The 23,701-nt window shown below is 42.0% G+C and overlaps 1 protein-coding gene across 10 annotated transcripts in view; it reads left to right on the top strand.

Moving 5' to 3' along the window:
• Positions 1-294: 294 nt before the first annotated feature.
• Positions 295-23,701, top strand: part of EXOC6 (exocyst complex component 6) — a 143,315-nt gene continuing 119,908 nt past the window's right edge. For 3 of the 10 annotated variants that reach the window (XM_061635532.1, XM_061635531.1, XM_061635530.1), the window contains exon 1: positions 298-550. In XM_061635532.1, coding sequence (XP_061491516.1) covers positions 429-550 — 122 coding nt within the window. In that variant the 5' untranslated portion in view covers positions 298-428. Of the gene's footprint in view, positions 551-5,917; positions 6,175-23,701 lie in introns of those variants that run through there. The other 7 variants (XM_061635534.1, XM_061635525.1, XM_061635526.1 and 4 more) reach the window with 6 other exon arrangements.

Raw genomic sequence — 23,701 nt, 5'->3', positions numbered from 1 at the left:
TGATGGTAGTGTATGCCATTTGGCAGGGAGGAATCAGAAGTTGATGTCGAAGCTTCAAACTTCATTGCTTTTAAAGCACCCTTTGCTTTGTCTTATCCCATGGATATATTTCTATTTTATGGATGAATCAAAATATTGTACATTTGCAGCATTTTAACTAATATTTCCCTATTACATAAAAATAGGTCTGCATTAAGTAGACCTGGCCTCAAGGAGGCAACTGAGTGGTCACAAGCAAAAGGTTACCAGAGCTGGCAAGGAAACAACAGCTGAGTCACACTTGTGGGCAGAACGTCTTCAAGACTCCCAAAGTCAAACCACAGTTTGTTTTCTCATTGCTAATTTTTACATTGCTAACTGTTTTTCATTTGAATAGTAATAATAAGAGAACGTTGTCCCTTAACATTTGAACAGTTTAATATTTGACCATGGCCACAAATACCAGCCCAAACACGGTGGGATTTTATGTGGAAGAAAGCAAAGATAACATATATGAAACTGTCCTTGGCGAGATTAAGTACTTGGAGCTGCCTCTAGGAATCACTTTAGGGTAAGTAGTATCATATTGCAAAGAATGCACTTTATTCTGCTGTAAGGGGTTGTTTTATTTTTTGTTTCTTAGCCATAAAGAACAGAGCTATCATACTGTTCTTTCTGACCTCAGTGGAAGTAAAGCTATTCCTAAAATAATGTAGAGACTGACATCCCTGAAACTGAAACATATCGCTTGATTTTAATGAAATGTATTATTTCCAAGAAAAACATTTCAATTCAGCATGATAAGGTATGATTCTTCCTAAGTCACAGTTCTTTTTCTGTTCAGGGGAGTTATTTGGCTGGCTGTGCTGGGCACAGTTTTACTCTGAAGCATAGGTTTTGCTGGTGATACATACTGTGGTTTGGTTTCTGTGAATTTTAACTTACATGCCCTTTTGGGGGCTAAGAAAATGTTATATCTGAGAAATAGGTGATGGAGGTTTTTTTGTGAGCTGCTAGTTAGAGGCTGGAGAGTGAAATACAGAATGGATTGATATTCACAATAGAAGATTCACTTACTATATGCTATAATCAAGCAATTAGCAAATAAAAAGGAAGGAAATAATATTTGTATTTCCATGGTCATATTATATTTGATTACACGGTATCGTATTCAAATTATTTTTAGTATCTGACCGAGTTTTTAAAAATAGCATAGCTGTACTGCAAGGGTTGTTTTACAAAGATGATTCTGCTAGACAGGAACTCTGGGGAATAGCCAACCAAAGTCATACTCAGCATAGAGCCATTGAATTCAATGCACTAACATTAGCTATTACCCGGTGTATCTTTCTTTTCAAGTTTCAGTTTTTCTTTGCCTAATGGAAATAAAGTGGAAAAGCATTTATTTGAATTTTTATCCAAGTAATTCTTCAACCATTTTTAAAGAAAGGGCTGTAGCAGCAACAATGACTGCCTCCCTTTCTGGTTCTGTGCGGATGGCAGCACTTCTGAGTTTTTTTGTCTACCCATTTTACCCATTTCCTCCTGTTCCCCTTTCCTCATGTGCAAGTCAGGGTAGAAGGACGTCAGCTGGGCCCAGTTTCTTGAGAGACCCAAGCAGGTCAAGCAGCTCCACCTTTTCTGCTGTTTTCAATTGGGAGAGCTTGTGTTGTCATCCCCCCACCCCCCCGTTCTTACAATTATGCAGTATCTCCCCATCCACTTCCAGATACAGAAGGTCAAAGTGATCCATCCATCCATCCATCCATCAAAGAGACTATTTCATCATAAAGAAATAAATAGGAAATAATATTAATAACAAACTTATTCTCTCAATGTGGATCATTATGAAGACGAAACAACATCATCCACACATAAGAGGGAACTGTTAGGTAGCTTAGGGGAACCCCATGGCTCACAGACGTACAAAAAACTTGTAGGGCGGGAAATGTTAAAAGGAAGGGGGAGACCCAACATAGTTCTATGAAGACTGAGCCTTTCTTACAAGGAATTATATCAGTGTTAATCTGCATCACACACACCCCCGCTGTCCTGCCTCCTTAGTCTCACTAATTTTCCTTTTTTAATCACCCAGACCTTTCACACATGTTTTTATGATCTGGGCTTCTTGTTTTTATGATTGATGTTTGATTGAATATCTGCCAGAAAGACCAATTTTTATTGTTTTATTGTTCTGTATTGTAGTTTTAATATTTTATTCTTTGACTTTTTGTGAGCTGCCCCAAGAACATACGTTATTGGGCAGCAACACAAATGTAGTTGATAAATATATTCCTTCCACTGCACTCCCAAACAGGTACACTAGTTCTCCAAGATGGCACTGCCTATGCCCTAGGGTTATTGTTCTTCAAACTTGTGCCCTCATATGTTGATGGACTACAGTTCCCATCATCCCTGACGATTGACCATGCTGTCTGGAGATAATGGGAGTTGTAATCCAACAACATCTGAGGACCCAAGGTTGAAGAACAGTGTCCTGCGTGACCTGCCTCCTTGCATCAAAGATGACCTTGGAGAGAGCTGCACAAGAGTATAATTTGTGCTGGTCCATGAAAAAGGCAATAGGAAATCTGTCAACCAAGTAGCCTGGAAATTGGTTGTGTAGGGATAAAGTCCACTAGGATGCCCACAATCCTGACAAAGGTCAGTGTGCTTTGGAGTTGGGGTACCCTGGGAAAACAAATATTGTTATCTCAGGTAGTGATGCATTTTTGGATAAGGAACAACTGCAATGCCTTTTGAACACCAACCTCAACACTTATTTTCCAAAAACATTTCCCCCTTATATTTCCCCTCCAAAATGATTTATTTTGAAATGGAGGCTCCAAATGACATGGAAGCCTGGCCCCTTCTGTTAAGTGATTTTGCACATGCCCAGTGGTGGTCTGTTACTATTTCACCAGTTTCAGACAGAGGGCTGATTCACTCATCAATGCATCTATGTCACTGGACATCTCATCACTAGGGGCCAGTGGTTAGAGAGTTGGACTAGGAGTTGGACTAGGCCTGGAGAGACCTGGATTCAAATCCTCACTTGGTCATAAAATCCTCTAGACCACTGTTCTTCAACCTTGGGTCCCCATATGTTGTTGGACTACAATTCTCATCATCCTTAGCCATTGGCTAAGCTGGCTGGGGCTGATGGGAGTTGTAATCCAATAACATCTGGGGACCCAAGGTTGAAGAACAGTGCTCTAGACGACTTGTTCTAGTCACTGTCTCTCAGCCTAATCATCCTCGCTGGGTTATTGTGAGGTCACAATGGCATGTAGAGAATATATGTCACCTTGAATCTTCTTGGAGGAAAATGTGATATACAAATAATGCAATCACCCCATGTCCTATAGTTGAAGATGTGACTCATTTCTATTTAAAAGTATTGTGTTTTATGTTGAAACTCTGTGGGGTTTGACCCCAACACATAGAAATAATTATTTTACCATTTCCCCTGCATTTTGATAATATAATCAATGCACTGCTATAAAACTGGCTTGTGAAGTATCTCCAAAATATCTGTAAACATCTTTATCTAGCAGTCATCAAGAGTGGCACATACACATATGATTTTCTCACCTCTGTATTGAAAACCCGTCATGAGGTTAAATGCAGCATTCTTATTCTCAATGGTTAGTTTGAGATCATTCATCTCATCTCAAGAAACTGTCTGCACTGTCATTCTTCAACCCTGGAATTGAGAGTGTGACAGAGTACAGAGAATCTTTTTTAGCCACCTCCCTCCCTTCCAAGACAGAACTTCAGTGGCCATCTGAGGGTGTTTCCAGATTGTTGCTATTTTGGGGTGGAATTCAATCACATACTGACAGATTCAGGTTGCACAATTAAAGCTGATTTGGAGCTGTTGTGCTACAAATCTGCTTCCCAAAAAGACAGATTTTTTTGCAATAAGGAAAGTGATGGGAAAAGGCGCAGGAAAGTGCGGGGTAACACTATGTTTGATGTAACCTCATCTAGCCTTCCCATAAACAAACCAGAGTGAATTAAATAGGCAACATCTAATCTCCCGGAAGACAAATCAGGATGAATACTCAATAAACAGGATGAATACTCAAGCAGGTAATCTGGAAGCACCTCTAAATCATTGTAGATATGTGCAGACCAGTCCTGTGCAGAGTTAGGCACATCCAAAGTCATATCATACAGAATAGTAGAGTTGGAAGGGGTCTATAAGGCCATCAAGTCCTGCTCAATGCAGGAATCCAAATCAAAGCATTCCCGACAGATTGCTGTCCAGCTGCCTCTTGAATGCCTCCAGTGTCAGAGAGCCCACTATTGTCGTATGGCTCTAACAGTGAGGAAGTTTTTCCTGCTGTTCAGTCGAAATCTGGCTTCCTGTAACTTGAGCCCATTATTCCGTGTCCTGCACTCTGGGATGATCCAGAAGAGATCCCGGCCTTCCTCTGTTTGACAACCTTTCCTGTACTTGAAGAGTGCTATCATATCTCTACTCAGTCTTCTCTTCTCAAGGCTAAACATGCCCAGTTCTTTCAGACTCTCCTCATAGGGCTTTGTTTTCAGTCCCCTGATCATCCTTGTTGCCCTCCTCTGAACCTGTTCCAGTTTGTCTGCATCCTTCTTGAAGTGCGGAGACCAGGACTGGATGCATTACTCAAGATGAGGCCTAACCAGTGCTGAACAGAGGGGAACTAATACTTCACATGATTTGGAAACTATACTTCTGTTAATGCAACCTAAGATAGTATTTGCCTTTTTTGCAGCCACATCTCACTGTTGGCTCATATTCAGCTTGTGATCAATGACAATTCCATGATCCTTCACACGTCGTATTGCTGAGCCAAGTATCCCCCATCTTATAACTGTGCATTTGGTTTCTTTTTCCTAAGTGTAGAACTGCTTTTATCCCTGTTGAATTTCATTCTGTTGTTTTCAGCCCAATGCTCCAGCCTATCAAGGTCCTTTTGAATTTTGTTTCTGTCTTCCACGGTATTAGCTGTGCCTCCCAATTTTGTATCATCTGCAAATTTGATAAGCATGTTCTGTACCTCCTCATCCAAGTCATTAATAAAAATGTTGAAGAGCACTGGGCCTAGGACTGAGCCCTGTGGTACCCCACTCGTTACTTCTGCCCAGTTTGAGAAGGAACCATTGATAAGCAGTCTTTTGAGTATGATTCTGATCCAAAGTCTCCCTCAAAGTTTGGTGCTCTGATCCCAAGCCCCTTGCCAGCCGAAAAGTTGGAAATGGAAATAGACTGCCTTGAAGTCGATCCTGACTTATGGCGATCCTATGAATAGTATATGTTGCGCTGTGTGTTGCCTTCCTCTGAGGCTGAAAGGCAGTGACTGGCCCAAGATCACCCAGTGAGTTTCATGGCTGTGTGGGCATTCGAACCCTGGACTCCCAGGACGTAGTCCAACACTCTAACCACTACACCACGCTGGAGGGGGCATAGAATAGGCAAATAGGAGGAGAAATTGTTTATTGAAATTATTTATTTTTTGTAAAAAAAAAAGAGGCCAGGCATTTTTAGGCAGGAAGCCCACCGCCAGCTACAGGCCTGCTGCACCCTTAGACACGTTGGGTCCCGTAAGGCCTGTTGAACTCAGTACTTCCATGTAAGCAGTCTTCGAGCCCAGTACCTTTAAGGTACCCACAAGTAAGACTTACTTCGAAGTAAACACACACAGGATCGGGCGGCATGAACAGGTTGGGAGAGGGACTCAGCAAGCAACGAGGTACGCACAGCCTACATACAGAGTGAAGCCCCCTTGAACGCAGCGTCACTTATTCCAAATTATCTATAGGGTCGAGCTACGCGCCCCTTAGCAGTCAATAAAAATCTCCCACCCTTCTACAACCTCCTCACCGCCCGCTGCCAGAAAAGCTACTACTTCCGCTGCAACTACACGACTAGCGCAAGGGAAGCGCCCCTCAATCAGGACCGCTCCGCAGGAGGCAGGTTCTTCTGAAGGTCGACGACGCCTGCTTGCTCGCTGATTCGCTCGTTTCCACTCTGCATCGGCTCGCCCCGCCCCTTTCTCTTCCCCCGCTATCTTTCGCTCCTTCTTTTCCTCCGTGCGTCTACCGCTTACTTGCTTCCCTCTCATCCAAGATGGCGGAGAGCCTGCCAGAACATGAGCGGATCCTGCAGGAGATTGAGAGCACAGAGACGGCCTGTGTGGGACCCACCTTGAGGTGAACGAGCGGGGGGAGGAGAAGGGGAGGCTCTCCCTTGCCAAGCACAGAGATTGCACGTGCACTGCTTCTCCCCTCCCCCCCGTATGCTTTTTCTCTTGCGCTCTCGTCGGAATAGCAGGAACAAGAGCAATGACAGCTCCTCCCAAGCCACACACGCACATTTATTTACTGCGGGGAGCAGGCTTTAGAGAGAGGTTCCCCTTTCGTACTGAATCCAAGGGAGGGATATTTTCGCAAGCCTTTGATTCCTGCTGTGGAGTTCCTCGCCGTTCCGTCTTGGGGTGGTGGTCTTTGTACCTTCTCCCCCAGTTCCTCTGTGATGTGTCTTTTTCTTGTGTATGTGAGGCTGCCTGTTGTGTCTGTTTCATCCTGGTGGCACTTCACTTCTGCGTTTTGCAGGACCTTCTTTTTTCAAAAAAGGTGTTTTCCTTTCTCCTTTTTTGGCATCTCACCTGGCCTCCCAAAGCAGGCAAATCAGACTGATCAAAAATCTGAGGGATCCAATTCTGTTCTCTTTGAAATGAGAGAGAAAATACACTTCTGTAGAGAACCTGGCATTAGGATTCTGAGCTTTTTTAATTTTTACACATTGCCTGTTTGGAGACCAAGGAGCTGCCAAATGAAGAGGGGGAAGCAGCTTTTTAGACAATCTTGCAGAAGACAGATGAAATGGTGTCTGTAGGTATACATTTGTCCCCACAAACATCCCTATCTATAGCTTTACTACAGAAGTTCCTCTGCAACTAATACTGGCCAGGCTTTTTTTTGCCTTCTGCCTTATTAGAGTATCTCCATAACTTTAATAAGGTGTTTTTTTGGTAAATCTCTAATTTTTTATTTTCTTGACACTTGTAAGGCCTGAATCTGATAGACTCTGGTTCTTGCCTCATCTTGGGTGAAATACTTGTGCAATATAAGGGAAGGAGCACAGAGCTTGATTTTATATCGCCCGTTGTGGTTGTATGTGGGATGTGGATGTGTGTATTTTTCCAGACCTGTCAAAGCCAGTGGGTGTGCCTGGCTATTTATGTAGTCACTGGACTTGTAAATCGGCTTTCTTTGGAAGTGGAGCGTTAGCAAATCTTATGTAGAGATGAGATTGCTCTTACTGTTTTTCACTATAATGTCCTGATCCCAAAGATACGTTTTATTGTTGCATCCTGTGCTAAGCAAGTGGAGCTATTCTGTTGTTTTCTTTCTTAATTACTTATTGCTACACCATCCAGTGTACATGTGTCTACAAAGATATAAGTGGCTCTTGTGTCTAGACTGACTTTAGGTCTTAGTGAGTATCCTTCCCCTTCCAGTTCTCTCTTATACCTTGAAATAGTGTTACATGATAATGCAACAATATATTTTGGTGTTAAATGTTTCATGGCATAGTGGTGCTGATACATCATTCTGTCATCTATCTATGTTCTAGACTAGAGGATATTTTAGATTCTGGTATACTGTGTTTGTGTGAAAGGCACTGTGCCCCATCCTCAGTGATTGTTAAATGGGATGATTGGGTTGCAAGACTAAATTAACAAAAGTATGTTAAACCAGGTAATAATGGAAGGGTTTAAGGAGAAAATAATAGGGTTTAAGAAAAAAAGAGAAAGGCTGGAATGAGGTCAGAGGAAGGCAACAAAGATGGTCAGTGACAGAGAAAACAAGGCCTGTCAGGAAAGGTTGAAGGAACTTGGTATGTTTAGCTGGGAGAAGAGAGCGGGGTATGTTAGTATACTTCAACTATCTAAGGCCTTTCACACAGAACGGAGCACATACTTGTTCCTGGCTCCCCCAGAGGGCACGACCAGATCTGATGGATTTGAGCTTCAGGATTTTGGTTAAATGTTGAATATTGAATCCACAGTTGGCTACAGAATCTTACTCAAAGAGTGCTTATCAGTGGTTCCTTCTGAAAGTGGGGGAAGGTAATGAGTGGGGCACTGCAAGGGCTCGGTCCTGGGCCCAGTGCTCTTCAACATTTTTATTAATAACTTGGATGAGGAGGTGCAGGGCATGCTTATTAAATTTGCAGATGATACAAAATTGGGAGGGACAGCTAATGCCCTGGAGAACAGAAACAAAATTCAAAGGGATCTTGATAGGCTGGAGCATTGGGCTGAAAACAACAGAATGAAATTTTACAGGAATAAGTGCAAACTTCTATACCTGGGGGATATTTGGCTCAGCAATACTACATGTGAGAAGGATCTTGGAATTGTTGTTAATCACAAGCTGAATATGAACTAACAGTGCAATGTGGCTGCAAAAAAGGAAAATACTATTTTAGGTTGCGTTAACAGAAGCTTGGTTTCCAAATTGTGTGAAGTACTAGTTCCCCTCAGTTTGGCACTGGTTAGGCCTCATCTTGAGTACTGCATCCAGGTCTGGACACTGCACTTTAAGAAGGATGCAGACAAACTAGAAAAGTTTCAGAGGAGGAGAAGAAGACTGATCAGGGGACTGGAAATGAAGCCCTATGAGGAGAGACTGAAAGAACTGGGCATGTTTATCCTTGAGAAGAAAGGACTAAGGGGAGATGTGATAGCACTCTTCAAGTACTTGAAAAGATGTCATACAGAGGAGGGCCAGGATCTCTTCTCAATCATCCCAGAGTGCAGGACATGGAATAATGGACAAGTTACAGGAAGCCAGATTTTAACTGAACATCGGGAAAAACATCCTAACTGTTAGAGCAGTATGACAATGGAACCAATTGCCCAGGGTGGTGGTGGGCTCTCCAACACTGGAGGCATTCAAGAGGCAGCTGGACAGCCACCTGCTAGGTATGCTTTAAATTGATTCCTGCATTGAGTAGGGGGTTGGACTTGATGGCCTTATAGGCCCTTCCAAATTTACTGTTCTATGATTCTATTAGGAACAACTTTTTAACAGAGAAGTTTGATGATGGAGCCAATTTCCCAGGAAGGGCAGGTGGTTTCTCTCTTTCTGGAGGTCTTCAAGGAGAGGCTGGATGGCCATCTATTGGGGATGCTCTAGCTCTGCATTTCCTGCATCTAGCAAAGGGCTAGACAAGATGGCCAGCAATAACTCTGTGTTTCTGTGGTTTATGCGTTCTAGAGATCACACATAGGCCCTGAATTCTTTCCCTTTTGCTCTGGCACACATACTACAGTCAAAATCCTAAACAAACTGTCAAGCTGCAGTGGGGGGAAGTGCATAATGAAGTGAGCACACCCGTTCTGTACACAAAATTGAGGTTACTTAAAACTGCAAAATACATCAAGCCTTGGCTTAGATATCGCTCATGAAACTTTTATTTTCATTATCAACTTTTCTAGACAAGTCTCCTAAAAGCCACAAGTTCAGTTCCCCTTTTCCTTGCAGAGCTGATGTAGGAACTGTTAAAGCTTTTGGTGTGTGTGTGTGTGTGTGTGTGTGTGTGTGTGTCTAGATCTAGATCTAGATCTAGATATATATATTGCAGCAGAGTGCAAAAATAACTGGTCTGTTAAACTTGAGGTTTATTACTACAAAGAGGTAAAATCATACATGCTGAAGCAGTCATGTGGCCTGTACCCAGGGAGCCATTACTAACTGAGAACAAAGACAGGATGAAAAGGGAGGAAGGGGAGGAGCAAAGCCTGCAAAAACAGCAGTCACTTTAGAGGAGGAATTAGCAGAGGGAAGAATAGATTGCCTTTCTGTCTATTGCCTCCCTACTGGTTCAGGTCACTTGTAACATGCTTTGGTGCTTTACTCTCAACAGCAACAACAGCAGTACAAGATTTGAAAGAGAAATTTTGTGAAATAACCCATTTCTTTTAGTAGGTTTTATACAGGCAGCGTTTCTGTCAAGTTGTGCTCTGTCTGTCTGTCTGTCTGTCTGTCTCTCTGTCTCTCTGTCTCTCTGTGTGTGTGTGTATAATATGGCTTTCGCAATATCGTCTACAAAAGAAATGTTCTGCATACACACGGGACTTTCATGTTCTGCATACTGCATATTTGCCTCTTGTAAAGGTATGAATAATAGCAACTGCTATGCAGAAGTCAGCTATGGAAGTGTGCTTAGGAGTAGTGGCTTATGGGAAATCCACTCTTTTACCACTTCAGATTTGTGCCACTGCGAACAGGTGCAACAATGTATTCAACAAGTTTTGAAGCAGTATTACAATTACTAGCATTGGATATATTTTATAACCAACATTGGGCCTAACACACATGTTATGGTTGCTTAAACGAATGCTAACACCTGTATAAACCTACTTAAGCCCTTTTAAAGTAGATATTCATTAAAGATGCACTTACTGTTTTCCAACAGTATTTATAAAGGTTCTATATTTGCTACTGCAAGATGAAATATTCAAGGTGCTTTCTGCACTAAAGGGTAAAAAGTGTATTGGAACTTTGGATGAATATTTTCTGCATACAAGGTAATTTTTAGTACAAACAGTCTTTAGCAGATAGGTTATTTATACATAAAGATCCAGTATACGCATGCATCCCTGCCATCAACCAAGATGGTGTCAGGGGCATCAGCACCGCATTTTGGATACTCTGTTCATAGAGTTTTCATGGTAAAAGGTATTGAGGTGGTTTACCATTGCCTTCCTCTGAGTCTGGATGCATATTAGTCTGATGTCTCAGCTTTGACCATTCTGCTTTGTGTGACCCTGCCAGGAGTCTTGTCTCTTGGTCTAGACTCCTGATGGGATTGTTCTCAACTTCTTTGACACTCTCAAACCCCCTCACCACATTAAGGTGTGCATCCTAGAGGAGGTCAAAGCACATGGCTTCTCTCAAAGAATAATAGGAACTGTAGTTTATTAAAGGTGCTGGGAATTATAGTTCTTTGAAGGGTAACCAACAGTTCGTAGGATTCCTGAGGGAAAACCAAGACAAAGCTATATAAATGTGCTTTAAATATGTGGTGTGGATGTGACTTTAGTTGTCACAGCATATATTATACTTCTTCACCAGTCTTCCTCTTTTGAATATTATTATTCATTGCAAGCTTTTAGGAATGTAAAAATGTAAAACGCATCTCTCAACCAGCCAGCTCACTTGAAAGAGGATGTCAGAGTGTAGAGTCTTCTGCTAAGGGCATCATTTTAAAATGAAGGATGCTGTCCGTACATTTGGAGTGAGAATTTGTACTTGAGACTTGGTAGGAATGAGCATTAGAAATAGAGATTACCACACTTGACAAGCTTTTTTTAAATCCCGTTTGTGGATATGGATGGGATAATAGTGTTTATTGGAAACATGTATGGGGCCATAGCATGTGGAGTTTATCTGTGTGTGATCTGCAGTCTCCACAAAGAAAAAGAATTTGAAATGTATCAGTGGACCAATCTCCCATTGGGAATTGGGAAGCATATTTAATTTGCCACATAGATCCTCCCCTATATTTCTCACCCACCCACAGCTGCCTTCAAAACTCTCCAAGCCCTGTACCTCCCTGCCTTTTCCCATTGGTCTAGGGCAGGGCTGGGGAACCTTTTTTTCCTGTCGGGGGGGGGGCTGCATCCTGGCAAACGTCCAAAGTGTAAGGAGCTAGCCCTTTTCTCTGTTTCTGTCACCCTCTTTCTTGTTGCTCCCTCTCTGCCCAGCAGGTTGCTGGAGATAGGACAGATCACTCTTGCAAGATGCCTGAACTGATCACTTGCAGAGGGCTTTTTCCTCCACTTCCTTCCCCCACACCATCTGTTTAGGTTTCCTGAGGTTTGCCTCCACCTACCCTCCACCTCTCCCTCTGAGCTCCCCGTCCCATCTGCATGAACGGTGGGTGGGGGAGGCTGAGGGCAGCAGGTTCCCAAGCTTAGGGAATCTAACTGCCTCAGATATTTCCTGTGGAGCCACACATCAGTCCCTATTGGCTTGGAGAAATGAGTAAAGGAGGGCAGAAAAACAAGATGGATGAAAGCATGCAACCTGGTCAAGTCCATGTGTTGCTAGCTGAACCCCACTGACCCTAAAACAAGTAATGAGTGCAGACGTTATGCAGATCTTATCACAAACAAATCCTTCTTTAATTATTGGTGTAGAGAACCAATGCAATTTTTTAGATTTTTTTCTGGTAGTATATGACTGAGCCTATTCCAAGGAGCCACTCCAATTTTCCATTCATTAACTTTATGTTAGTTTATTGACGTACCAGCGTTTTAGGGCATTCTCCTTTCAAGAACATTGGGGTTAAAAAAATATGAAGCATTAAGTGCCACATTGTTAGGCATGTTGGCTGCCCATTTGCTACCGGGCCAAGTTCAAGGTTCTAGTTTTGGTGTACAAAGCCCTATACAGCTCGGGACCAGGATAGCTGAAAGACCCTCTTACCCCTTATATGCCCAGTCGATCACTGCGCTCTGCAGGTGAGGGCCTCCTGCAGATACCATCTTATCAGGAGGTACATTCTGCACAATATAGGAAACGGACCTTTAGTATGGCGGCACTTGCCCTGTAGAATTCCCTCCCCTTGAATATTAGGCAGGCCCCATCTCTGCTATCTTTTTGGCACCTTTTGAAGACTTTCCTCTTTCAACAAGCCTTTTAAGTTGAGACCTATCCCAGTCTGCGTCTGTGTTAGAATTGCTTGTTAATATGTTTTTTTAATAATGTTTTTAACCCTTTTTTAAAAGATGTTTTTAAAGCTTTTTTAAAAAAATGTTTTAACGCTGTTTTGTTTTAATGTATTTTAAGGTCTGTTTTTATGATGTTTAAAGTGTTTTTAGCGCTTCTGTTTGCCGCCCTGGGCTCCTGCTGGGAGGAAGGCCGGGATATAAATCAAATAATAAATACATAAATGTTTGGGTGTTTCCTATTCAGTGCAGTTTCTATGAGGAACTAATTTGTGTGTGTTAAGATTTGTATTTTAAAGAAAATGCTCGCTTATATTTGTAAATAGCTTTTTTGTAATGGAATAGTTTAATCGGCTGTAAAGGTGCAGGTGTATTTGGGTTGTAACTAGACTCATTTAGGTCCATTCATTTCAATGGGGTTACTCTGAACAAGACTAATATTGGATGTAGACTATTGAAGTTAAATTCTTGCAAATGGAAGGTGACTTTCAGTATGTATCTTTTGTTACAAAATGGCAAAGTTTTAAAAAAACTTATTACTGGTGTGTAGGTTATTATATAAATTTGTAAGTAGCACAGACGCTTTGCAGGAAGAGGCATCTCCTCACTTTGCACTGTAAAAACAGGAAGGAGGAAGTCCATTGCAAATCTGGGTTTACTGATTATCCCTTGACGGTTCACTACAAAGGATGTCCATTAACAACCATCAGTGTGATACATTGCTTATCCACTGAACAATAACTGCTGTAGTGTCACTACTACAGAATATTGACCCTGGTTATAGGAAGCAATGTTAACTAACAAACTGTGCTCAGCCCTTTCCTGCATGTAGAAACAGGATACTATTAATGAGAACAATTCACAGAAACTGCACATACAGGAAAACGTGACAAGTCAAGTATAAAGGCAGAACTAAGATTAATAAATTATCTTCTCCTGTTTGCAAAATTTAAGCAAATACCATTCTTTTGGCATGTTGTAATCTTCTAAACAAAATAGTGACATATTTTTTAATGGGAATGGAAAAATTGGCATCCTAATGTCTGCAAGTAGAAAGTCTGTTTAGGGATTAAGAATGTGTCTATAGTAAATCTGTTGTTGAATTGCAGGAAGCACCTGGATATCATTTTATAAAAGATTTTAAGGGCGTGTACATGAAATACAGGAAAAATTAGAATTGGGAGCTGGTGATTAGTGGTAAACATATATTAGTAGATTGTTAGAGAGGAAACTGTGGTAAGGCTTCCTGAGAAATTGCTGTAATAATGTAATGTTTGTTACACCGTCACATTAGGGTTATGCTAATTATGGTTTGGACAGCATCCAGTTTCAAATGCTGGTTCAGTGAATATATTTGAAAACTTCCCTTGCATGCACAATTCAAAGTTAGGGTCTAATAGTAGTTTTATCAGGTAGGCTTGGAACTACTGCCACATTTTGCCAAGTTTTTGTTACGCAACCCTACTGCAAGCACTAAAATATTGTATGTATGTATATGTATATATATGGAGGCTGACCTTAATTTTTAAAGCTCCTGAGAGATGCTTAGAACCTTAGAAATAATGGCCAGAAAGAATTGGGGTATCAGACAGATGGATGGATCTGAACAATTCTTCCTGGATCTGTGGATTTCAACTGGGTCTCTTGCCCTTGGCAATTCTCTGTTTTGGAGTTTGGCCCTGGCAATCCATCTAATAGTTTTTCCATGTTTAATGAGAAGCAAGCACTCCATGAAATTGCAAATGAGCTATTCCCTTTTGGAGCAAGGTAATGGGTAACCCAAGCCCAGCTTTTAAAAACTGATTTTTTAACATTTTCCAATAAATATTAAGACAAAAATGCTAACAAGTAAAGCATTCCCAAATGATCACATGCAGTACACATAGCAAGACAATGTCAATCAGATAATGCAAGCATTATGTAGCTTGGTGGTGTTTATTAAATTTTTATCTCACTCTTCCTCCCAGGGTGGCAAACAAAAACACTAAAAACACTCTAAAACATATTAAAACAAAACATCTTTAAAAACATCATTTAAAAAAAAACACTTTAAAAAATCTAAAAAAGTAATTCCAACACAGATGTGTTGGCTATGAAACCGAGAAAGCAGAGGTTAAATTTCCACAAGTGAGCTACGTGACTTAGAAGCGAAAGTTGGCAGAGCTCGAGCCATCTTCAAGGACACGTTGCTAAGCAGCCTAGGCTCGGGCAGCTGGCCTTATCTATATAGAGGGCCAGCAGACACTTGTGAGTGTGGGGGTCAAGGAGTTTGGTAGAGAGAGAGAGCTTGTAATGTATTCTATACCTCTATTGTCAGTAAAGTGACTCTTAAAACTTATGTCTTGTCTGGCTGAGTGATTCAACTGGGATCTAGCCTGTCACTATTCTGTTCTGCATTCTGGGCATCTGCTTGCGCCAGATCCAACATCCAACAAGTGGGAGCAGAGAATGGTTACCTGGTGCTGATGGTTACCTGGTGCTGATGGTTACCTGGTGCTGAGGATTACCTGGTGCTGAGGATTGCAGAAAAGCGGCAGAGAAAAGCCAGAACTGCAGACCAGCGAGTAAAACAGCAGAGAGATGGAGAAACCGAAAGCTGAGCTGAAAGCTGTGAGAGAGCCCTGGGAAAAAAAATAATAACTGACTGAAGGACAGAGGTGAGAAGCTCTAATTACAAAGGCGGTGAACTGTGAAAAGTGAAAGTATGTCTGTTACGTTATCGGCCGGGATTCCCTTGGAAAGGCTGACAGGGAAAAATTATGGCACTTGGAAACAGAGAATGCAGGCTTTTCTAGTGAAAGAAGACCTGTGGAAAGCTATCGCAGAAGACCCACCCGCCGGGGTGCCTATTCCAGCAGATTGGAGAAGGCTGGATGAGAGGGCAAAGGCGTTAATTGTTCTTGCTATTGATGATTCTCAATTACTGCACGTGCGTGATGCAACAACAGCTAAGGAAACCTGGGAAACTTTAAGAAATATTCATGTGAAAAAGACTGCCAGTTCTAAAATATATCTTGCCAGAAGATTGTACCAGATGTGCTTATCTGGAGATACAACCATGTCAGAGCATTTGTTGGAAATAAACAGACTGTTTACTGAGTTGTCAGAACGTGAAATTGAACATTCTCAAACGCAAAAAGTGTATATCACATTAGCTTCACTAGATTCAAGTTATGATAGTCTGGTGAGCTCTTTGGAAGCCATGGACGATGCAAATCTCAATATGGATTATATAGAAGGCAAACTTTTACAAGAATTCCAAAGGAGGCAGGAAATGGCAAAGCAGGAAAAGACTGAGTCTAAACACAACGTGGAAAAGCAGAACAACAAAGCTGCACAAGAGAGACTGTATGGACAAAAGGCATGTTATTTTTGTGGTTCCAAGCAACATCTTCAAAGGAATTGTGAAGCAAGAAGAAGAGAAAGAGGAAGAAAACCATGTGTACAGGTGATCTATGCTAGTAAGAATAAGCAATGTATTAACAATGAGCAGGGAATTAACTGTAAAGATTTATGGGCAATTGACAGTGGGGCAACAAATAGTATAATCAAAGATAAATCTATGTTTCATACATTTTGTGACGTAGAGGATCATGTAATAATGGCTGATGGATCTAAGAAACTGATCAAAAGTAGGGGTACAGTGAAATTAGCAGGTTTCAATACCATTATGACAGATGTGCTGTTTGTTCCTGATATCGAATGTAACATTATGGCTGTGTCGAAACTCAATGAAATGGGGTTCACAGTAATGTTCAAAAGGGGTTCAGTGCATGTGATGAGAGGAGGAAAAATATTCATGAAAGGGATAGTAAAGAAGTCACTGTTCTATATGCAGCTGAGAGTCCTCAGTAAAGACACAGACAGGACACATAGAGGTTCAATAGGGATTAACCTGACGCAGTCAGTGAAAGCACAGACGCCAGTGATTGATGCTGATGTCGTGGCTTATAAAACAGAGCAGGAAAAAGAACCCTCAAGCCTCGGGGATATAAAACAATTACCCATAGCCGAACAGAATGAATGGCATGCAGCGATGAAAGAGGAGCTGGAAGCAATGCGAAAAAATGGCACATGGACGCTAGTACCTCTGCCCCCAGGGAAGAAAGCTATAGGGTGTAAGTGGATATTTAAACGTAAGCGGTCGAGTACAGGACAGATACAAAGGTATAGGGCATGCCTAGTAGCTAAGGGCTTTACACAGCAATTCGGGACGGACTACGGTGCAGTTTTCGCTCCCATGGTGAAACATGAGTCAATCAGGGTTTTGCTAAAAATAGCTGCCATAGAAAACATGCATGTAAGCCACTATGACATTGGCACGGCGTTTTTACATGGGGAGTTGAAAGAAGAAATCTATATGGAACAGCCTCCCGGATGTGAAACACAGCCAGGTCTAGTTTGCAAGTTACAGAAATCCCTGTATGGTCTGCGCCAGAGTGCGCGCTGTTGGAACGAAAAACTAGATGATGTTCTGCAGTCAATGAATTTCAAGCGTTGTGTGGCAGACCCCTGTGTGTATGTGAAAGAAATAAAGGGGGGGCTCACATACTGCCTAGTTTATGTGGATGACATCCTGTACTTGTCCCATGAGGAGGAAGACGAAAGAGAGTTCCATAATAGTCTGAAACAACATGTGGTAACAAAAAGTTTGGGACCTGTAAGTCATTATTTAGGTACAGAGGTCATACGGGGTTCAGACGGGAGTTTCGTGTTAAAACAGGAAGGAAAGATAAAACAAATACTAGCAGATTGTGGGATGTCTGAATGTAAGGCAGTAGGGACTCCCATGACAACATCATTTCAACAAGAAAACACAGAGACAGCTTGTGAAAACACTGCTAGGTACAGACACATCATAGGACAGTTGCAATATCTTGTTAAGGTAACAAGACCTGACATTTGTAATGCTGTTAGCATCTTAAGTCGAAAAGTAGAACAGCCTACTGAGACAGATTGGCAAGGAATAAAACGAGTCCTGAGGTATTTGCAAGGTACTAGCAGTAAAGGTCTAGTGTTGTCCAGCGGTAAACACGGGAGTATGTGCTGCTATGTAGATGCGGATCATGCTGGCGATCCCAGTAGCCGCAAGTCTACTACTGGTGTTGTCATTCTATTATATGATTCAGTGATTGATTGGTGCAGCAAGAGGCAAACTATAGTGGCAACATCAAGTTCAGAAGCTGAATATATAGCGTTGTCTCTGGTTTGTAATGAACTTACCTGGTTCGACCATCTACTGTTTGAAATTGGAAAAGGCATAGACAAACCAATCAAAATATATGAGGACAATCAGACCTGCATTAAGCTAGCTCAGTCAGAAGCACACACCAAGAGAACCAAGCATATCAGCATCAAATATCACCATGTCAGAGAAATGATTAAACAAGGGTTTGTGGAATTAACTTATTGTAACACTGCTGATATGCTGGCTGACGTTATGACAAAACCACTAAGTGAAGACAAGTTCTCAAAACTGATAAATCAAGTAGGTATGACTGGAAAAAGTGGGATGATGGAAATCATGAAGAGTAATGACATATAATGACAATAATGCTGAGATTGCAATGGAGTAACTGTATTACAAATGAAAGTGATGTAAACTGAAATAAAGGGAAAAATAAAACCAAATGATATAAATGTAATGACATGTAAAATGTAACACATGTAAATGGAAGAGAAATGTAACTGGCTGAATGTGGAAATTTAAGGTGGGGGACTGTTGGCTATGAAACCGAGAAAGCAGAGGTTAAATTTCCACAAGTGAGCTACGTGACTTAGAAGCGAAAGTTGGCAGAGCTCGAGCCATCTTCAAGGACACGTTGCTAAGCAACCTAGGCTCGGGCAGCTGGCCTTATCTATATAGAGGGCCAGCAGACACTTGTGAGTGTGGGGGTCAAGGAGTTTGGTAGAGAGAGAGAGCTTGTAATGTATTCTATACCTCTATTGTCAGTAAAGTGACTCTTAAAACTTATGTCTTGTCTGGCTGAGTGATTCAACTGGGATCTAGCCTGTCACTATTCTGTTCTGCATTCTGGGCATCTGCTTGCGCCAGATCCAACATCCAACAAGATGCAGACTGGGATAAGGTCTGTACTTAAAAGGCTTATTGAAGAGGAAGGTCTTCAATAGGTGCCAAAAAGATGACAGAGATGGTTCCTGTCTAATATTTAAGAGGAGGGAATTCCAAAGTTTTGGTGCCAGAACACTAAAGGTCTGCTTCCTGTGTTGTGTGGAATGGACCTCTTGATAAGATGGTATCTGCAGGAGGCCCTCACCTACAGAGTGTGGTGATCAACTGAGTACATAAGGGGTAAGACAATCTTTTAGGTATCTTAGTCCCAAGCTTCATAGGATTTTGTACACCAAAACCGGAAGCTTGAACTTGACTTGGCAGCTAATGGGCAGCCAGTGCAATTCTTTCAGCAGCGGGGTAACATGTTGGCAATACCCTGCCCCAGTAAGCAGTCACACCACTGTATTTTGCATCAGCTGCAGCTTCCAGACCAATTGCAAGGGCAGCCCCACATAGAGCACATTACAGTAATCCAACCTGGAGGTTACCAGTGCATGGACAGCAGTGATCAGGCTCTCCTGGTCCAGAAGTGGCCGGCATTCCTAGCCACTGAAGTCTCCTGGGCCTCTAGCGATAAAGATGGATCCAGTAGCACCCCCAGACTATAAACCTGCTCTGTCAGAGGGAGTACAACCCCATCCAAAGCAGGCAATTGACCAGTTATCCAAACTTGGGAACTACCAACCCACAGCGCCTCCATCTTGCTAGGATTCAGATTTAGTTTATTGACCCTCATCCAGCCCCCCAAGGAGTTCAGGCACTGGTCCAGGCAGAGTGCATGCTTTGTACACAAAAGGTCCCATGTTCAATCCCTGTCATCTCTCTCTCTCTTCTTTTAAAATGTGTTTTATTAAGTTTTCAGAAAATCCTAACAACCCAGAAGAGAACATAAGTCATTGGGAATATGAATCCTTGTTTTCGTATAAGCTCTTTCATCCTAATAATCTTTCCATAAATGTCTCTGTTGCCAAATATTCTGTCACTGCATAATTAATAAAACAGACACAGACAGCATTAAAAAAGTTGTCTTTGATTATTTCAAAGTGCCTGAACTTGGTAAATCAATTTTTCCATTGGGTCAAGATTCTAAATCTGCTGGTACCAATCTATCATTAAGTCAGCTTTTAAAGATCTCCAGTGTTTAGTGAAGGGATATTTGTCTGCTGTCAACAGAAAAGTGATCATCTCTGTATGTACCTATGTGCTTTTCTAGTCATTGTGGATGGAGAAAAGATAGAGGTTGGGGTCCGATGGAAAGCTTCCTTGGAAACCTTTACCCAGAACCTGTTAACTAAAGGGCAGGTTCACTTTATATGAAAGTATAATCCCAAATCCACCCACACTCTCCCAACATTTTTCATCTTCTAGATTTAGTTATGTTGAAGGTACATGTACCAATGATGAATAGTTTTCAGAGAATTTTCATGTACTCAGACAGAAGTTAATGTAAGTGGTGCCTTTTCCCACAGTCTTCCCCAATAAACATCGGTAATATTCTCTCCCCCCCCCTTTATTTTAATTCTTTGCATCTTCAGGTAGGGCTTGGAAAAGTGCCTGATTAAAATGCTTTAGAGCTGCTGCCAGTCACTAGACAATCCTGAGCTAAATGGACGAATAGTTTGACTTAGTTGTTGCTTTTTTATCTTATTCAGTGACACCCTGTGTGAAAGAGTGATGCCCTCTAGTGTTCACATAATATTGATGAACGCCAGTGAATAATTAAAAATAATAAACCTGAAGCATAACAAATCCAAGTAAGAAATCCTATTGCTGTGCTGTTTTCTTATCTGTAGAATTTTGCATTGCTGGATAACCAAGTATTTGGGTAAAAAGCAACCAATCCAGTGATTGGGGTTTTTGTGACACAACACATTTTAAAAATTGAAGCCATTATTCTTCATGTTCTGTGTATTCTGTGCATGCTTGCAACTGCGGCTCCCTCTTTGACTCAGTTTGACACATTTGATTGTACTGTCTCCTGCACAGTTGGATGCTGTTGCTGGTCACCCACCGGAAAGTGTGCATCTAGGTTGTGAGTTTTGTTGATTTCCCTTAAGCCCTTTTCTGTTCAGGATTGTGGCCTTAGAGGAAATAAGAAATGGGAATCCATAAAGAGTTTTGTATTGGCTCTTGTATGCTTTATTGAGGTAGTTAATTGAAAAGGAAAAGCAACTCAAAAAATATGTGACTTACTGATTTATTTTTATTATATTTGTGTTTTTGCCCTTCCTCCCAAAGAAGTCTAGGGTGGCAAACATCAAACTGTTAAAACAGTACAATTTAAAATTAAATTTTATTATTTATTTATTTATTGTATTTATATACCGCCCCATAGCCGAAGCTCTCTGGGCGGTTTACAGTAACTAAAAACATTAAAAACAAATATACAAATGTAAAACACATCTTCTAAAAACAATTTAAAACACAATTTTAAGAATTTAAAACAATTTAAAAACACATGCTAAAGTGCCTGGGAGGAGAGGAAAGTCTTGACCTGGCGCTGAAAAGATAACAGTGTTGGCTACAGGCACACCTCGTCATAAACATATTTAAAACATTAAAAACAATAAAAAACCATCTAAAAACTTTTAGAACATGTAAGAATATTTAAAAGCAATCACATACTCTCACAGGTTAATTTCATGGTTGCCATAGCCAGTATCTCTCAGCCATTAAATGCCTGGGTAAACGGGAATGTTTTAACATTTCTCCTGAAAATTGTCATGCCTTCATTGGATGAGTCCTCAGAGGAGGAGCAGTGGATTGGCACAGCAGGCCCAGGAGAGGGAACAAGCAGAATCACCCAAGATGCAGCTCTAGACGTCCCACCACTGGAGGATGTTCAGGACACAGCTGGAGCCCCTCAGTCAGATTCAGGGAGTGAACAGAAGGCCCCTCTGCCCCCTGCAGAGCGAAGACGTCTGTGAGTAGCAGAGCAAAGCAGGCATTCTGGCCGCAGGGCCGGTTCTAAAGGGCGGCCAGGTGGGGCACTGGCCTGAGGGCCCCTGGAGCTACAGGGGCCTCTCCACTCCCCTTCTGTGATCTGCGGCAGGAGCCATGGATCGCAGGACAGGAGCTTCCGAGCCGCCCGCCATTCCCCTGCTTCACCTACCTTTCTATCTGCTGTTTTTTTGTGGCTGCACGCATTGCATGCTCAGGGTTACCATCAATCAAGATGGCAGCTGAGGTTTCCCTAAGGGGCTGAAGTCTCTGCCACCATCTTGGTTGATGACAGCAATGTGCATGCAGTGCGCGCAGCCACAAAAATCAGCAGAGAGAAAGGTAGGTGAAACGGGGATGGTGGGCGGCTCGGAACCTCCTGTCCTGAGCTGCAGATCGCGGAAGGGAAGCGGAGGGGCCCAGGCAGGCTGGTGCCCAAGGGCCCTGGCATGCCTGGAGCCAGCCCTGTCTGGCTGTTTAAGGCTATAAGCTCCTGTGAGTTGGAGGGCTGATTGCTGGCACCTGAACCAAGGGGGAGAGTTTAAAAGAGAGTGAGAGGCCTTTTGCTCTCCGCTGGAAGCAACGTTGTCTTGAAATCTGGATTGCCTTATTGGAATATTGAACCCTTGATTAGCTACTGACCTAGATTTTGGAAGACAAATGTAAGTAAGTAAGTAAATTTTATTGCATATAGCCAATAAGCCGGTGCAACATAGACAGGGAAAGGGGAAATATAAAACAAACAAGGTTAAAATCTTCTATACAGGATAAATATTTAAAACCGTAAAACGTAGGCAAAACTCCATACAAATTTAGACAGTTTTAACAAGTGCTGCTGTTATCTTTTTCGCGGCCAATGCAAAGTTGGCTACAGAGATTATAATGTGCTTTTGTGAGGCCGACAATAAACTAATTACTAGTTGATCGAAGGGGATCCCCTCGTTCAAACTTATGAAAGGAGCTATGAACTTCTCTCTCGGGAGATGATATAAGGGACAAATAAACATATAGTGAACTAGATCTTCAGGAACCATACAGCCGTTGATACAATAACGTTCCGCGTGTGGGATGCCAGCATACCTGCCTTCGAGGAATGCAGTGGGCATTGTTTGGAATATCAGTTCAGTAAAGGCCCTGCGAAGAGGGGCGCAAGTCAAGATGTCAAAATAGGGAGCCAGAACATGGTTGGGTTTAATATAGGAAAACCAAGGGGAAAAGGAAGCGACTACTATCAACGCTCTTATCTTGTTGAGCATCGTAATCAAAAATTCTATTACGCAGCTCAATGTGATTAAGGCCGAAAAGTTTACTTTGGGTGGGATCATAAAGAATCGCTGATTCATCAAATTTAGAAACCCAGCCCCCTTTCTCCAACTGGTCATTCCAGCACAATTTCGCAAGGGATAAGTCCTCCGACATAGATAGCTTTTTCCAATATCTTAGGTATGCGAGGTCAATCCTGGCCATTAAGGAAGGGAGACCAAGTTTTGCTCTAATGTGGGCTGATGGGGTGCCTTTAGGGAGCCCCATGAGCTGCTTCAAGAAGGTGTTTTGAAGGACTTCAAGACTAAAATGTGTACATGGAGCTCGGACCGCTAGCCCCCCCTTGCTTACTCTCATTCTCCTCAAGACTTGTCTGATTTACAACCCAGCCCGTGCCTGGCCAGCTAATTGTTTTACAGTGCCATTAATCATCTTAGTTCAGCTGGCAAAGACTGATCAAAACCAGTAAGGTGGGAGACAGGTGCCTGTCACCCGGGAGGGATTCCACAAACGGGGCACAACCACCAAGAAGGCCCTGTCATCAGTGCCAACCAGGCAGCAGCCCGTGTTACTACTGTTTCTTCAGAGAATCTAACCTAGAAAATTCTCTCATTATTCATCCTAGAAACCTGTGCAAATTTATTTTTACTAATTTCAAAGCCTTTTTATTGGTCAATGTCATATGATGATGAAGATAGCCTTTTGTGTTTCAAAC

This window comes from Rhineura floridana, chromosome 7 (assembly GCF_030035675.1).
Source record: "Rhineura floridana isolate rRhiFlo1 chromosome 7, rRhiFlo1.hap2, whole genome shotgun sequence".
Classification (NCBI taxonomy): domain Eukaryota; kingdom Metazoa; phylum Chordata; class Lepidosauria; order Squamata; family Rhineuridae; genus Rhineura; species Rhineura floridana.
The sequence above is the reverse complement of the archived record's forward strand: the minus strand, read 5'-3'. Positions and strand labels throughout refer to the sequence as shown.